At 42.3% G+C, this 17938-nt stretch overlaps 1 protein-coding gene across 1 annotated transcript in view; it reads left to right on the top strand.

Moving 5' to 3' along the window:
- The window catches only part of wdr75 (WD repeat domain 75), a 37696-nt gene extending 21817 nt beyond the window's left edge, over nt 1–15879 (top strand). The window contains exons 15-21 of the mRNA XM_034202026.1: nt 2648–2742; nt 2867–2962; nt 4978–5147; nt 11744–11803; nt 14465–14602; nt 14713–14804; nt 15129–15879. Coding sequence (XP_034057917.1) covers nt 2648–2742; nt 2867–2962; nt 4978–5147; nt 11744–11803; nt 14465–14602; nt 14713–14804; nt 15129–15318 — 841 coding nt within the window. The 3' untranslated portion in view covers nt 15319–15879. The remainder of the gene's footprint in view (nt 1–2647; nt 2743–2866; nt 2963–4977; nt 5148–11743; nt 11804–14464; nt 14603–14712; nt 14805–15128) is intronic.
- Nucleotides 15880–17938: the final 2059 nt, after the last annotated feature.

Consider the following 17938-nt stretch of genomic DNA (forward strand, 5'->3'; position numbering starts at 1 on the left):
TAATTTGTATGGCTAACTCATCCCAAACAAGAGACAGCAAATGAATACAAAACAACAGAATTTGTCTGAACATCAGCCAGTTTGTATGCTTCAGTGTTTCCCACAGATCTGAAATATATTTGGGGGGGTGCTGGTAGCAGGTGCGGGGGGGGTTGAGGTGACTTGCCTTTGTGACGTGCAACAACATGAACCTTTCTGTTGGTCGCTTGTTGGCAGACCCTTCACGCGATGGCAGAGCGAACAGGTACAGGCAGGGCTCATAGTGACAGCCCTATAGTTTAAATCTACTACCCACACATGAACATATGGACATGGGTTACTATTTAAAAAATGGTAAATGTATTTAGGAACCTATCGATGTGATTGGGGGTGGACCTCAAACTTCTAGGGGGTCCGGGGGCATGCCCCCCCGGTAAGATTTTATTTTGGAGTTAAATGCATCAATCTGGTGCATTTTGAGGGGGAAATAAAGAGACTAGATCTATGGAAACACCTATATGAAACAGAACTGTATACATTTCAAAAATCATAAAATCATGGCCATAACCAATAACATACCATTTCCAGTATGAAAAAAACACTAAAACTTGTTTATTTATTTGTTTTTGGTTCATTTATAGTTGTGAGTGTGTCTGTGCTCCTGAACCAGCCTCTCCTGTCTCCCTCCTCTCCCCCCTGCTCCTCTTTGAGGCAGCAGCAAAGACTAGTTTTAAAAGTGTATCTTACCTTTTTTCCCCTAGTTAACTTTTTTAATTTTTTTATTCATGCATATTTTACTGATCACTACCCTCTCAAATGGAAATATGTGTTTACATAAATGGTGACCACACCGTTTGAGACCCACTGAGAACTTAGACTAAGTTAACTATCGAAACACTCAGAGAGTGCTTCACCTCACCTGAGCTGAGGTTATCCCGAGCTTGAATTACACAGAGACCAATCAAGGGCTTTGATTTATGATCTGTATGACAGTGGCCATGTCGGCAGGCCACATCATGTAGACAGCCAGTCACCCTGTGTGAGGCAGGCCACTTAACAGGCCAGGTCATCGGGAAACCCCCCGGTCCTCCCGATGGCCAGTCCGGGACAGGGTACAGGAGGCGTAGAGCGAGGGATGATTGTCCAAAAGTTGGCGTTGTGGTCGTGGATGAAAAAAACAAAACGAAATGGGTGGCCGTTAATATACCTGGGCGGCCCGCCCAAGTAAAGTCTGTGTGGGAAACCCTGTGCTTATTACAAACGTAACAGAAATATCAAAGACTATGACTATAAGAGGATAATTGACCCAGTAAAACATTCAGTTAACATTATATTTGTAAAGGATATGGCTGGTTTTATTCCCTTCCAACACAACACTCTAATGCAAAGAATCATTAATTTTTAAGCAAGAATCTTATTAAGTGTCTTAAACGGATGTATAAAAAAAACAAGACAAACACAAAGTAAGTGATTTAGCAAAGATAGGGTTATAGAGAGACCGCTGCTAGAAGTTAAACTTAATATGCATCCAAATGTTGGTCTCAAATTGATCATAGCTTGCAATTAACTGCACTGTAGCTTCACTAAAGAAATACTGGTTTGTTGATTTGTACATCCCAAGTAAGCGCAGAATAGACACACTGGGGTACACATTCAGGGAGAACAGTATCACTGCACACACAGATTCACTAAGCAACCAGCTGTTTGAGAGTTTGGCTCCTTAGCAGTGGATGTCTAAGAACAGTTAAATGAGCTTGTTAGCTCCCTGGCAGTGGTCCAGAGCTGTTTCTCACCGGACAGGGGACGTTACCGCCTGTCTGCCAGAGGAACACAGGGACAGGCTGCAGCTTCACAACGTTGCTCCAGTCTCTGAAATGTTCTGCAGACCCCCCCCCCCCCCCCTTCCCTGCTCTCAAAAAGGGGCCCTCGGGTCACTGAGGACAAATGTCCTGTTGCTAGTTTCTGTTCCACTTTCTGAAATAAGCTCTGAGTCAGCTTAAGCATTTTTCCAAAACCATCAAAGAGAGACGACTTGCGATGTATCAAATAGTGAGAAAAACCTTTCAAACCATTAAATATCATTTGAAAAGCATAAAAGAGAACAACTCTGTGATGCGTGGGTGCAGGCAGACTTTTGGTTTAGTTATGTTGACTTTCCACAAATGTAACCTGTCCGCATTAAAAAATGCTTAACTGTTCTAAAAATCCAGAAAGCCACTTCCTGTGTCGTTTGGCTGCTGAAGATAATACGTTTGGAGGGAGGGAAATGTTAATGGCCAGCTGTTTTGACAGCTGCCTGGTAACCCTCACATAACTACCACCTATGGATATGTGCTGACCTCCAACCTCACCAACTCCACACTTTCACGTGTAACTAGAGAAATAAAAAAACTAAACATTCTTTACCAAGAAAAGTCATTGTCACCAATGACTTTAAATAATATGCAGACAATGTTGGCCTTCTTTTTTTATTTTTGTGCGAGACAAGCATTTTCTGAATGCTAATTCTTGGTGGGAGTTCAGACTGCTTGCGTGTTTCATTTTGAAGCCCTTTTAAGCGGAAAACACCTAAAAAGCTAATCCTGTGAAATATGTGTGGTGTGAGGAGCTGGTGTACTTGGGATTCTTTATAGCACCAGGGATAAAAAGGATTTTTTTTCTCCAACAGGGATCTTTGTTTTGGGCGCCTAAGCTGTTCTAAGTATCTGCTGGGAACCACGGCCAGCAAGCTGCTCTGCTGCTGGAACCTGCTCACCTGCTCATGTGAGGCTGCACCTTCAGAGGACCTGTCAAAACTTTTGCTGCTCAAAGCATTTGTTGAAATGTATGTATTTTTGTAGGTTTTGTTCCTATATAATTATACCTCTCTGTGCTGTGTCCCCGGCAGTGGAGTGGAGCACCACGATGGACGTCAGTCTGCTGCTGGCTGACCCCCTCACTGAGAACATGGCCGCCTTCTGCTTTCAGGCTGGAGGCACCGACTGTAAGCTTTAATCTGGGTTTTAGCTTTGCCAAGTTTCACATCCCAAGGCACAAAAACAGTTTATAAAAAACAAATTTGAAAACCAAGCAAGTAATATGTTAACGACAACCTTTAACACAAATCTGAAATGACTTGAAAGTAATAGTATCAAAGTCCTAAAGATTAGATCTGAGAAATGTATTCCAGCCTACTGTTATGCTATTTGCTCAATGAGAAGGTCATACGTTTAGCAGGTCATAACCAAATTGTGGGTAAATACAAAATATTGACCTAATGCTGGCGCAAGAGGAATTGTCTCGGAATCACCAAAGTTATAATGATAATGTTTTACTCCAGGGAGACATTAATATCTGATCCGATAGTCTTTGAGAGATGGATCAAAAGGACCCACCAACATTTCCATTCCTGGAATCATGCAGCTATCTAAAAATACTACATTTCTTCCAAGAAACAAATCCAAAATGCTTGTTGATCCGAGATACAGCTGCTGCATCTGTTCACAAAACTAAATAACAAGTTATCCAGAAACACAACCCAGGCAGATATTTGCCTTGTTGTGGATAAATATTTTTATTTTGAGAGTGAGCAGACTGTCTGTTAGTGTGCTTTGCCGATTTCTTCGCTGGCAAGCCACCAGCTCTTTAAAGGAAGTCCGATTGCCCCCGGTACCGGGGGCAGACGCAGCATCTCTTAAGAAACAGCGTTAACATTTAACAACCTATTAATGATGCATATCCACTTAACAGGAAGCAACTCAGCTAACAGACGATACTAACAATTTTTACCTAAACGAAACACAATTCCAACACCAAGCGTCTAAATCGTCTTAAACGAGCTTGAGCTACATTAGCACATATTTGGCGATAGCAATCTTTTCTACTTCATGCTATCTGCACAAACGACATATCATATGAAAGCTGAGATTCCACAGATTCTATTGGTTTAAGTCTCATCACTGTATGACCAAAAACTCACTGAACTAGCAGCCAGGAAAGAGCAATATTTATAAATATGTCTTACCTTTGCTGTTTTGTGATCAAAAGTTGTGTTCAAGGGCATAAAAACGCTGCTGAAGGTTAATCCAATGTCTCCGTGTCACTTTGAAATGATTACTGATAATCCATCATTACATGTATTGTAATAAACGGCATATAATGTTTAGCATCTGCTTTAGGGCATGTGTGTGCGTCATTTTAACTGACCAATGGTAATGTTTACATGGATTTACGAACTGCCCCTCGATTATATTTGCTCTAACGGTTACAAAGAGGTGTCAATCACCCAATTTGACCAATGGGTTCCAGAGATGCGGCCATGCGTAATGCATAGGTCAGACTGGCAGCTGGCGCACCATCACGCTTTGTGGTGAAAAAAGGTATAGAGGTCATGGTGAATTTTCCAAAAAGGTCAAAAACAGTGACACCTATAGTGATATTCCAATGAAATAAAATGAGTTTTACAGTGTGGTACCTGAGAAAGGTCAAATGGCACCGATGGTACCCAAATGTACCCACATATTAGTGCGCCTGGACCTACCTGCTAAACCTCTCAAAGAAAGTCAAGTTTCACTTAATTAGCATCTATCCTGACACAGGGTATACTTATGATATATTATAGTTTGGATCCCTAAAGGTTCTGGGCTAGTATTCCATCATTCAAGGGTGGTTTTCACTATAAATAATGTGTTTTTTTTAGGCGGAGATTAGAATTTAAATTGTTTTACTATGTTCCATCTGAATGTACTCTGACACAGCAACATCTATATTGATTCTGACACTTCTACAGCCAATTCACAGTTGTATCATTGCTTTGATAAAAAAGATTATTCATATACCCCTTTTAGTTGTGAAGATATAGTCATTCATTCTGGGCATGTCATTTTCCAGCCTGAGGCCTGAAAAACAGGCTCAGGGCTTAAGAGGTTAAAGGAAGGGTAGGAAGGGTTTTTTTATAATACTTTCTTTTTTATAATACTTTCTTTTTAATAATACTTTTTTCCCTTTTTTTATTTCCAGTGTTTGTGTTTAAGCCCAGCGAGCCTCGGCCCTTGTTTTCCCACAAGGCCGTGTGCTCAGGGAAGGTGACTCGTGCCATCTTCTCCCCGCGGGAGGAGATGCTGGAGAGCTGTGAGGAGAGCAGCCAGTGGCTCAACCGCTCCCAGCTCCACTTCCTCACTCAGTACATGGTAAGGCCATAACATCTCTCCATACTGACTGTTTACCTAACAACAAAGAGCAGAACAAAGGAATACTCATATACTTGTGTTCACCCTTAGAGTTACGGGTAGGCTTTCAGAGGCAGTTTTCAAACATGTAGAATAGTTATATTCAGCTTGAACACAGCTGATGACATTTTGTTTGTTGGATAATGATCTATTTGGTCACTATGCTGTTGAGTTGGTCCAAAGGGGGCGCTACACTTAGGCTGCAGGCACACGAGGACGATAACGGAAAGGCACCGAAATCGTTGTCAAAAAATCTTCCGCCCACACGCAATAGGCACCAGAAACGTGTCTGTCCACACGAGACAGCTCGAACCGCTGGAGACGCTGTAGTACAGGGGTACTCAAATACAAATCTTAAAGGTCCAAAATAAATGTTTCAATAAGACAAAGGTCCGTTTATTACGGTCATTCAAACTTTTAAACAATTGCAACAAGATTCTTAACACGAGGTTGCAAAAACAAAAATAATCTGTATGCAGCAGTTTTCATTGTTATTGTGTCTGTGCTTGACCCCTCAGAGTCGCAGTGTCAGAGCTGCACAGTTATGAATAAAGGCAGCTGCACCCTCTTTCATTCAGCATTCCCATTATTGCTTTATAAATGTCTTGCCCCCTTGTGTGTCCACTGAGGTTCGTCAGGCCCAACACATCTTCAACAAACTCCCCCTTTGCCTCATCATAACAACTCTCAAACACCAGCAACTGAGCATTGTCAGTGGTGTCAGTGGACTCACCCACAGCTAAGGAAATGCACTGTGCATTTTTTATTCCATCACAAAGCTGATGAATCAAATCACCAGCCAGTATTTATGTTCTTCTGGTTGCTGTGGAATCTGAGAGGGGGATTTGCTTGACCTGTTATTTCCTCTTTTTGTTTGCCTTCAACATGGTGTCCATCACTTCAGTCATGCATTCTTTTATACTGCAGTTATTATCCAGTGGAAAGTCCTTACCTACTGGCCTAGTTCAATCAAAGTGGTTACTTTTTTTTGGCTGGGCAGTGTAGTTTTAAACACCGTCTTATTTGACTTTCTCAGGACTTAAAACAGTTTTTTGGGGGCAGACCCCCTCAAAGAAAAAAATATATTTACACACGTAAGGTCATCATCTTAACAGTTGTGTATGCTCATCCGTGAGCAGAGCATCAAGTTGACATGTCTATTACAGCTGAATGCGGTGATTGCCATCTTGTTCAGCAAAACGCCTCACAAACGTATTAAGATCAACAGCTTCAGTGCGTTTTGATTCAATGCTGAGTACAGCCAAACTGACAGTCTCTTCTCTGTCAGTGTAGACCGCAAATACCTCATTCCTTCAGTGCTTGGGTCCGAATGCTTCTCGTTTTGCGCCGTCCAGTTCAAATGAAATCGCCGCCAATCATATGTCCACGCTCGCGCCAGGACCGGGGGAGGGGTTACATGACGTGCATCTTGTGCTGCATTCACTTGCACTCGGACATTAGAGACTTTCTCTCATAAATGTCCGATGAGCCACAACTTTTCTTTCAAAACAAAGCTGCCAACTGGGGTGGCAGCTGGGGTGGCAAGGCCTATTTTTTGGGTGTCAGTTGCCACCCCGGTAGGTGAAACTAGGCTACTAGCTACAGTACAGATGGAACTAGATGAGCTGTTAACTCTCGCTCTGAATTTTTTTTTTTTAAACTCTCGCTCTGACTTAGACAGGTTGAAAGAGACGAGACACACGTTTTTCCCACCCGCATTCCGCGAAGACCCGCCCTACTGTGCCTCTGATTCGCAGATTGTTTGGGGGGAAAAACGCTGACGGGATGCTGAATGTGATTGGACCAATGCGTTGACAAACACACACAGACAGTGGAACAGGACATGCAGAGCGCTGTTTGCAGTCTATGGACATAGCGGATCATTTTGACTTGTTGCGTTGTGGCGATGTCTCGCAGATAACACAGATAATACAGATAATACATATGAAAAGTATAATTTGCTCAGAGTCCAGAGACCGTTGTGGTTCGGTCCAGATCCGGACCGGAGTCCGGACTTTGAGGATGCCTGCTGTAGTACATATGCCGGGCCTGTAAGTGGAGCTGTACTTCTGCCACAAAATACACCAAAAGCAGCGAAGAAGACTTCTCGCGCATGCTTGGTTGCCATGGTTCTGTTTATTCTCCGTGCTGGATTTAGCAGCAGAGGTGGGGTTTCGCCGGTCAACATGTCCGTTAAAGTTGAAATCTTCCGGACAAAATTAGAAAAGTGCCGGTCAAAGGTCTTCTTTGTTATTTATTGAGCTTTAAAACAAATGAATAACGACTCTATATAATAATATAAGATTAATAGACGGAGGACGGAGCCTCTCTTTTCCTCCCCCTCTCCTGACAGCCCGTCAGTATCCGTGGTCTCATGTAGCTGGCTGATCCAGTAATGACCCGACAGTAGGGGTGTAACGGTTCACAAACATTTCGGTTCGGTACGTACCTCGGTTTTTTGGTCACGGTTCGGTTCGGTACGTTTTCGGTACAGCAGAATTTTTTTTCACAAAACATAACATATATATATTTTTTTATTATTATTATTAAACTGTGAATAATGTATTCACTCAAATAAATACAAAATATAATAAATAAACATTAAGGTGCAGCATTTCGATGAACTGAAATAATCTGTATTTGAACTGTACTAGCACCTAAGCAGCCAGTTTGACATTAGGACTTGCTTGTCATTGTATTTTCATGTTTTTTTAAAGAAAAATTAACTTGTCCACATTGCTTGCTGAAAGGGCAGATCTGCTGGCACTAACAATGTCTCCTGTGTGGAGAAAACCCTCTCTAGGGACAGAGGTAGCAGATACAGCCAGGTAGCGCTTTGCTAACATGGCAACATAAGGATATTTGGCGTTTGTAATAGCTTTGGCTCGGTCTGATCTTTCTGCGAGTGGTGGAGGCTTACATGCTAGTGGGAGTTGGGTTTGCACTTCAGTCTTTTTTCTTTTGGTACCGGTGATATTCATGTTCGGGTGATGCCTTTTCAAGAGTGTGCAAGTTTGATGTATTGCCAGCCGCGTAACCAATTTTAGTTGAACAATGCCGACAAACAGCGTTGGTTCGGTCCACCTGTCTTTGTCCGTCATCCTTGTACGTAACTGCGAAACCAAAATGTTCCCAAACCGGAGACTTCAATGATGCTGGAGGATTTTCGAGCTCAACTTTATCTGCGTTCGCCATTAATTTTTGACAGTTCCTCAAATTACTGACTACATATGAACGCATCCCTCTGACCAGCTCTCATACTATGCCTCTCATCCAATTAAATGACTTGCTCGCTCTATGAGGCGTTGAACCCAATGTGAGCAAATTACTCTGAATGCTGCGACGCAGCACCTGAGATTACTTCCAAAAAGTTATTCACGTTCTCAATTTTTTACGTTTAACGTTATATTCGTTCGGTACACTTCGGTACACACCTGTACCGAACCGAAGGGCCCGTACCGAATAATTTCGGTACGGGTACGTGTACCGTTACAACCCTACCCGACAGTCAAAATAAACATTTATAACTAGTTTAGGTAGTTTGAGAGGTCATTAAAATAGCTAAGGGTGATGATCTAACTTGAAGTGGGTGTTTTGCTCCACTCATTACATCTCATTACATTACAGCGGGCGGAGCTGCAGGTTATCATGCAGAGCTGCGTGTCTCCTGTTCGATTAGACTTCACTCGCGTTTATGTCCATATCGATCAAATCTAGCTGGAAGCTCCTGCTGGGTGCACTGCCCTGCGATATACCGGGACCTGGCTCGAAACACTGGGGCTATTGCGTCATCGTTAGCAGGAAATTATCGTTATAGGGCGTAATCACGGCGCCGTTTGGGCCCCCAGAGCGTGTCGTCCACAGATCTACCCACCTTGGGACCCGTTATCATTATCGTTTTCTGCGTTTCCATGTCGGCCTCGTGTGGCCGAACTGTCTATCTGATAGCGGATATGACCGCTATCGTCCTCGTGTGGCTGCAGCCTTACATTTGTTAGTGTTTCTGATAAAAAAAATTCACTGTGGAAATGAATCAAACCAAAAGGATCCATGTATTCTCTCTAGGGCTGTCAAGTAAATAAAATAAAAAAAATGTACGCCACTAATTATTTTAACGCGATTAACGCATGTGTATTTTTTGTCCTCGGCCGCCCCGTAGTTTCAGAGCGCATCGACTTTAAAATGCCATCTACAAGCTGATGCTGACAGCCCCGCTCCTGCTGCCCGCTTGCTGCAGACCACACTTCCACGCTCACCGGCAGGCACCGACTGGCCATCGGGAGGACCGGGAGGGTGTGTGTATGTTTGGCGTGAGCGAGAACGTGCACACCTTATGTGTATTGTTGTTGTTAGCATCTGGCAGGGTTCGTACGGTCATTGAAAACCTGGAAATGTCATGGAAATTCCAAATGCAAATTCCAGGCCCTGGAAACGTTATGGAAAACAATATTTTTCCCAAAGTTTTGGAACAGTCATGGAAATGTAACTAAAGTTGCGTCAAATTTTTATTTACATTTTAATCTAATCGCCGAAATAATCTGCGGTCGCGAGCTGTTATGTGCCATCATGACGCGCATGGTGTTATTTTTTAATATATGAAGCGCGAGCTGTGTGCTCGAGTCTTCCTGCCTGTCGGCTGAACTCTGCTGCTCCGGGATGAGGGTCAGCTACATTATCTACGGTGCGTTCGTTAACTGTGCGGAGTCACTGTGGCACAGACTGCACCGCTGGTTCAGGTGTTCAGAGCAGAGCGGCAGAGCGTGATGTGAACTGAAACGTTTTTCTGTCGCAATATCATTTAAGGAATCCTTGAGCTAGCTAGCTAGCATACATTGTCACTATCTGCTAACGTTAGCTTTAGCCTTCGTTTTCTATTAGTTTTTTTCATAGGCTATAAACAGAGGTGGTATAAGTATAGATATTGTGCTAGAGTAAAAGTAGAAGTACTCGGATCTTGTACTTGAGTAAAAGTAGAAGTACTCAGATCTTGTACTTGAGTAAAAGTAGAAGTACTCAGATCTTGTACTTGAGTAAAAGTAGAAGTACTAGATTGTAGGAATACTCTGTTACAGTAAAAGTCCTGCATTCAAAATGTTCCTCAAGTGAAAGTAGAAAAGTATTCTCATCAGAATATAGTGAAAGACAGTAAAAGTAGTCATTGTGCAGATTGGTCCATTTCAGAATAATATATATGATATGTTTTATAATGATTGATCATTAAAGTGTTCTCAAAGCTGGTGAAGGTGCAGCTAGTTTGAATGACTTTGTATACTGCAGGGTAGCTTGTGGATTTACTCCAGGTGGAACTAAAGTCTGATTCAACACTTGGTTAGATTTCACATCATTCATCCAGATCTGTGAAGTAACTGAAGGGATTAAATACATGTAGTGGAGGAGAAGTACACCAGGTACCTCTGAACTGTAGAGGAGAAGAAGAACAAAGTAGCAAAACATTGAAATACTTAAATAAAGTACAAGTATCTCAAAATTGTACCCAAGTATAGTACTTGAGTTTATGAATTTAGTTACTTAACACCAGATGCCATAAAGATAGAAAGACTAAGCCTTGCACAGAGGCATGAAAATACATTTTCAAAATGCTCAACAGTGCTGCCAAAATGATAAACTGACTGCTACACAATTAAAATAAATGCTTTTATATATTTCTATTAGATGTGACTCTTTGGCGTTTCTGTTACCTGCTTTTGGTCATGGAAAATGAGGTAAAGGTCATTGAGAAGTCATGGAAAAGTCATTGGTGAAAAAGTGTATGAACCCTAATCTGGTGCTAGCTAGCTGCGCTAACGGATATAAGGAGCTGTTTAAATGAAAACAGAGGAGCGACATTTCACCACAACTGCGCCGAGCACTTGACTTTATGCAGGAAGCCAGACAGTGGGACATTGTACGAAAAGTCAGCACACTCAGCACGGATAGTGCGCAACATGATTGCAGCGTCCAGGCAGCTCCCGTTCGAGCATATGCCTTGAGTTGCACATAGCTCCAACGATCACACACACACACACACACACACACACACACACACACACACACACACACACACACACACACACACACACACACACACACACACACACACACACGAGAGAGGTTCCAGGTTGAATTGAGGCGAATATTTTTAATGTTCAGAGGTTGTTGTGTTTAATATTCATGAGAATATTTGTCATTGTTCAAATGATAATAAACATTAGCATAAAGCATATTTGTCCACTCATATGTTGATAAGAGTATTAAAAACTTGAAAAATATCCCTCTAAGGTACATTTAGAACAGATAGAACATTTGCGATTAATTTGCGATTAACTATGGACAATCATGCGATTTAAATATTTTAATCGACTGACAGCCCTAATTCCCTCACCTCCTAATTTCACCTGAATATCATAGCTATCATACTTATGTCAATGATGATCCAGGATGCCATTGGGGAAAAAGTAACATTGCAGTCAAAATGATGTTGCTCTATAATGACCTTGTTGCTAATCTGTGTGCTGTAACTGTCTGCGCTGTTGGCTGATGATGATTTTCCTCTGCAGGACCTCATGACATTTACCACCAAGGCGGAGGAAGATCGCTTGCTGGCCTCCAGTCGACAGGTACACACACCTGAGCACAAACATCAAAGGGTGCACATTATTTGACTCCTTAGCATGTTACATGTTTAGCTCTTTTTTCTGAACTCAGTTCCTCATGCTTGACAGTCTGAAGATCACAAAACTTAAGCAATGAAATCTGAGAGCTGGACTCATGCCTGTTCAGGCGTTCCTTCAAGTCTTCTTCAAAGAGGAAGAGTGAGAAGCCAGATCATTCTTTTACCTAAAGTTACAGGCTCTGTCCAATAAATGAGCTATCTGTGGGTCAATATAGACTTTTTCTAAACTGTGTGTGGCCACACCCTCATGCCACACCCACACACTAATCAAAGTTGTTTTTTTTGTACTGTAAGGGAGCCTGGAGGGACACCTGAGAGACACCTCCAGATCACTGAGGGATCTTTTAGATATTAAAGGGAACCTTTTATGCAAAATGCACTTTTTGATGTCTTTTATACATAAATATGTGTCCCCGGTGCGTAAGGAGACTTAAAATAAAATACAACCCTCTCTCTTTTCCTCCTTACCCACATCTCTAAAAACGGAGGTACAACGGAACTGATCCAGATTTGTTGAGGTCATGACAACACGCAGCCATTATATGAGGGTGGGACAAGTCCCCCCCACCTTTTCAAATGATTAGTTTAGACCCCCCCACTTCTACCGTGTGGAAAGTCCGTGAATCGGTCTATCCACTCGCCGCACTTTGTAGAGCGCTGTGTCAGTGCTTCACTATCAAATCCATTCCACTTGCTTATTGAGAGAATGCCCAAATCAATGAAACTCCGTCCCATGTTTTCACTGCTACTTTGTACCAAGGCAGATTCTCAGAGCCGTACAGATGAGCCGTACACATGCTGCGTTTTTTGTGTAGCTGTGTCTTTAGTTGTAAAATGATGCGCGCCACAGTTTCCACGCTGCGAGGCTCCTGTAAGGCGCTGTTATTAAAGAGGTGGAGGGAGAGTCCTCTCTGATAACTACAGCTCAGTGAGTTAAAGGACTCTTGAGTGTTTCGATTAACTTTAGATGAAGTAGTGGGTCTCAAACGGTTTGGTAATCATTTATGTAAACAAGTATTTCCAAGGCACACTTTTATATGATCGTTATAAAAAACAAGAGAATAACAGGTATGAAATAATTCCAACTCATACTATAGGACAGTAACACAAGAATACAGTTGAAATGGGGAGTGATTTGTAAAATATGCATAAAGAAAAAGTAAATCTGTTCTGTTTCATCTGGGTGTTGAGAGAGGTATCCATAGATTTAGTCCCTAATGTTGCTCTCAAAGTGCAGCAGATTGATGCTTTTAACTTCAACATTTAAAATATCTTCTTCCCGGCCCCCCCTAGAGGAGGTGAGGTCCACCTTCTGCCCACACCCCCTGTCAAATTGTCCCACCCACATTGAGGATGCTTCCTACGCCCATGCATGACAACATTACTAAGATGTGGGCTGGCTTTACGTTGAATTCCTGGCAACGTTCCGCCCCAACCTATCGTCCCCTATCAGAAACGTTGCTGTATCAGAAACAATGCTCGACGTGTTTGGAAGTAATATGGTCTGTGTTTACATTAGCAAGCATCGCTAACACTCAGAGCTAACTCTGTACTGGAGAGAGTATGTGTAAAGAAGCCGTATATAAAAGGTAGTGTCCTTGTGGTAAACCAGTGAGAGAGAAAGCATTTGAGCTCCATACTGTTTCAGAAATAATCCTTGATGTGGTTTGGAACATAATATGGCGTTTCATCACGGCAGCGTTTAGCTGAGTTCTGCTGGGAGACAGCCTTCTCTTCACAGAGCTAACTGTTTGCATGGGGACGCTCCCAAGGGGCGTGGCCAGCAGCAGCTCCCAAGGGGCGTGGCCACAGCAGCTTGGTTACATTTAAAGGGCCAGACCTAGAATCAGCACTTTAGTAACAGGGCTGAAATAGAGGTGTATGAGCAGAGTTGGTTAACGCGTTACTGTAATAATATTACTTTTGTCGGTAACCGCGTAGTGTAACGCAGTAATCCCACTACAGTTACTAACATTGCCCGACACGCGTTACTTTTATAAAATCAGTAATCACACTACAGTTAGCCTACTAACATAAAGAATGACTAGATTCTCCCTTTGACAGACAAGAGGGATTTCCGAGGGGTGGAGGTATGCCCATTACTTTGAGTTGGTCCGAAGAATAGACAGGAATGTGACGGTGAGGTGCAAACTGTGTCCAGGCCAGAAGCTGTTATCCACTGCTGTAAACACCACGTCAAACCTCAACAAGCACCTGCAAAGACAACATGCTAACGTGAAGCTAATAGCTAAGGAGGACCTCCGAATCCAGAGTGAGGATGTCGAGTAAAGTAACGAGTACTTTAGGTGCACCGCATTTGCGCTTCAGATGAGGCTCCCTCCGCAAAATGAAGCACCCTCCACAGTCTGCGTGATCTGCCTGTAGGGAGGGTGGCCCTGCGAGTAAAGTAACGCGTTTGTAATATATTACTTTTTTTGAGTAACGACCCCATCTCTGGGTATGAGGCATGCTACAAAGGGTGATCTGTTTGGTACTTTGAGCAAAACACTTCAGAGACATGTTTTGTATAGATATAGCCCTATAATGTAGTGTTCAAATAAAGCACAATAGGTGAGCTTTAATACCAACATTTTCTGTCTTCTAGCTTGTGGTGGATGACAGTGTTGCCATGACGCCCTTCTACCTGTTGCTGGGGAAACATCGCCAACAGGAGACTGAAGACGCAGTGAGCAGCAGCCTGTCCTCTGACACTGTGCCTCAGAGCTCTGCTGCCATCAAACAGGTCTGTAGTTCAGCGCCGTGTGTCCACTCAGTGTCCTGCAACTTGACCTTCTCTGATTGCAGGTCTTTGTTTTCTTGAAGTGCACTAAAGAGAGCTTTCTTTGTTTTCAGCTGCTGCAGACCCCGGCTCACGTCATGCCCTCCACCTCTTACCTCTGCTCCATGTTTGTGCAGTCTCTGCTCATCTCCGTCACAGACACCAGGTCAGAGATCCACTTAAATATTCCTAAATAATGAATAACAACTGAATCACTGAATGATTATTTGGGTATTTTTAGGATGTTAATATTGATTGAAGGTAAATATGAGTAAAGAGGATTTGTTTTTCACTAACCTCAGCACTGTGGATCTAATGTCAGCATGAGTTGACAAAACGCTGCTTGAATTCATGCTTGGCATGATTCAGCAACTCAAGGATCTTTCTAAAATGTTGTACTTGGGCAAATGTGGACTCTTGTTCATCTCTGAAAATATGTAGAGTCATGTTAACGTTTCATTTGTTTCCATTTGTGAACTCTTGGTCCCAGGGAGGAAAATAAACATGCAGAGGAGAAAATGGATAGCGAGAGAGAGGAAGAGGATTCAGAGGAGGAAATGGAACCCAGCAACCCGCGACCACAACAGGCCTCAGAGGCCTGTTCTCTGACCAAAGCCCAGCTCAGGGAGCTGAGGAGGGTCAGGAAACAGGACCACAGCTGGAGTGCAGGCTTCCTGTAATGAACACGAGCCTGCACAGAGACACTCACACAGACACGCTGCCTGTAGAAAGTTGTATTGTTACTCCATTAAATCAGAATGCATCTCCCCTGGTAGGGAACAAAACCGAAATATCTGATTGCATAAGTATTCACTCGTTTAGAAGCATTAACAGGTTCTGTTCAACAGGTTTTTGGTTTCATATTTGTATTAAGAAAACATTAGTTTAACAAAATGAATCACAGTCAATAACTAGGTAATAACACAAATACAATAATGTGAGATGGAAAAGAGGATCATGTGTGAACAGCAGTTTCTCCAATGAACTGTGGACTCTGCCTCTCAGAATGTTGACAGCGGTGCAGCTTTGACTGTTGGACTGTCGCTGTAAAGGGTTGAATACTTATGTAATTATTTATTTATAACTTTTTTTTTCTACTTTCACTGGGATGTTTTTTGTTGTGGGTTTTGTAAACATATCATGTCCACTGTGATTCTTTGACAAAATCAGAGAAAGGGCAAGGTAATGACTTTCTATTAGCACGGTTTGTATAAATGTAATAAAAAGATGCATTCATAAAGCTTTCTGCCTCGTCCATGACTTTCTAAACGAGAGCCAGAGTCCAAACTCGCAGCCTTTTTCCACCGTCATGTATGTGATGTAATTCAGAAGGAAGGTTGCTCTTTAATGACAATTCACAGCCTGTTTTATAAGTTAGCTGTGACACACAGTCGGACTGCTGCTCTCAAAAACAATTAGGATCAGGTATTGACGTTAAATGAATTTAATTAAAAAAAACAATGCATAATTATTACATATTGTTTGAATTGAGGCCCTGAAATTCATTCCATGGTATTTCATATTGCAGCTTCTGTTGGGTTCTTGGAAATCTTCCACATAAGCTATTGGTGCTGTAAAGTCAGGGCGGACTCTTGAGTAACATCTTAAAGTCCTGAGTAAGCTGTCTCTGAGGAGAAGGTCACGTTTAGTGTCCATGATTGGATAAGAACGCGCACTTTCATCTCGGCATGTTTCAGTTCCTCTGTATCAGGCGCTCCGACACTAAGCCTCCCACCACGAGGACGGATCCATCATGCCCTGTCACCATCTCTACGTTTGACAAGCTTTGAGCTTTAGTGGTCAAACTAGGTCACTTTATATGCTTATCAAGTCCTAAAATGTTCATCTGTCACTTTTATTAACTTGAGTTTATTGACCTATCTAATTTGTCATGGTGCACTTTACTTCTCCTGAAATGTGCCTTAGGGTGAAAAAGAGAAACCTAATAACCAAACCCTGCAACTTCTTTATTCACGACCTACTCACATGTTCCACTGAGCAAGGCACCACACTTAGCAACAGATCAACTGCAATATGAATAAATAACAGATTATCCCAGGTTCTGGGATTAAAGCTAGAGTTTCTGTGGCAGTTTTTTTAATTGGCTCCACCTTATTCCTATACTAGTATCAGCCAACGTAGCCTGAAAGGAGCGGCCACATGCTGACTGTCTTGTTTTTTTACATTTATTATAAACTCATACATATTTTTCTGTCTCCAAGACCCAACTGACACGACTCAAGAGACATCCTTCCCTTGAAGCCACAAAAAAGGTTTCATATGCTGTTTCATATAGTTCTACCAACACCTTTGATATACTTTGACATGTAAAATCTGCAGGTTAGCATGGCCACTCGTGAAACAGCGGTTTCAGTGATTTACTGCACTATTTCTTGGCTGGGTGTAGTGACTTCCAGGTGTCTTGTCATGGTGAGGTAATCAGGCAACCAGACTCAGCTATCTAAACAGGGTTAACTTGTGTGTTAAATGTGCCCCAATGTGCAGTATAGCCTATGTTACATGACTGACTTGTGATGTTGAGCAATGCCTGAGCTTCTAACCCCTGACTCCCTATCAGCAATTGTGTCAGTTAAACATTATTTCTGATATCACCTTTGACATTACAGTTAAAAGCTTTTCATGGGAGCTCCGGCTTCAAAGAAACAAGTGAACACGAGGCCTTGACACAAACATGCACATGAGAATCTTCCTTCCTGTGGATGCTCATAGATCAGAGTTTACTAGAGATGTGGCACATGGAAGATATTTCCACTGTGCGCACTTGTCGAGTTCCTGTCTGTAGCCAATGGACTAGTCAGCTTTCTTTTCCCTCTCAAACATGCGGTTCTTCAAAAACCAACGGGGGCCAAAATGGCTTCTGTAAGGTGCTGAAACTGACTAACCCTGCAGTCTTTAAAAGAAAACATGCTAAGTCTACAACACAGTGCATTTCATACCTTCTGCAGATGATGCTCTTAAATCTAATCAGTCAAAGTACATTTAGAGTCTAAATGATTTCAAACAAAACAGGATATGCAAGTAAAGCAGTAAGGTGCTGCTGGACAGATCACGATATGTATTGTTCGTACAAAGTTGTATTTTCTTGAAGCTCCTACAGACATCATTCCTCATTTGCTTTGTGCTCTCGCTGTTTTTGTTCTTTAAAGGCTGTTGAAAGCTGAGATGTTTGGGTATCAAATATCTGATGCTGGGACATTTAAGACTCAAACAGACTATTATTTTGATGAGCTGCTGGACTGATTAGCAGTGCTTTGGTATTTGGTGTTCCATCAGTGGTAG

The sequence above is a fragment of the Gymnodraco acuticeps genome, unplaced genomic scaffold (assembly GCF_902827175.1).
Source record: "Gymnodraco acuticeps unplaced genomic scaffold, fGymAcu1.1, whole genome shotgun sequence".
NCBI classification, from domain to species: Eukaryota; Metazoa; Chordata; class Actinopteri; order Perciformes; family Bathydraconidae; genus Gymnodraco; species Gymnodraco acuticeps.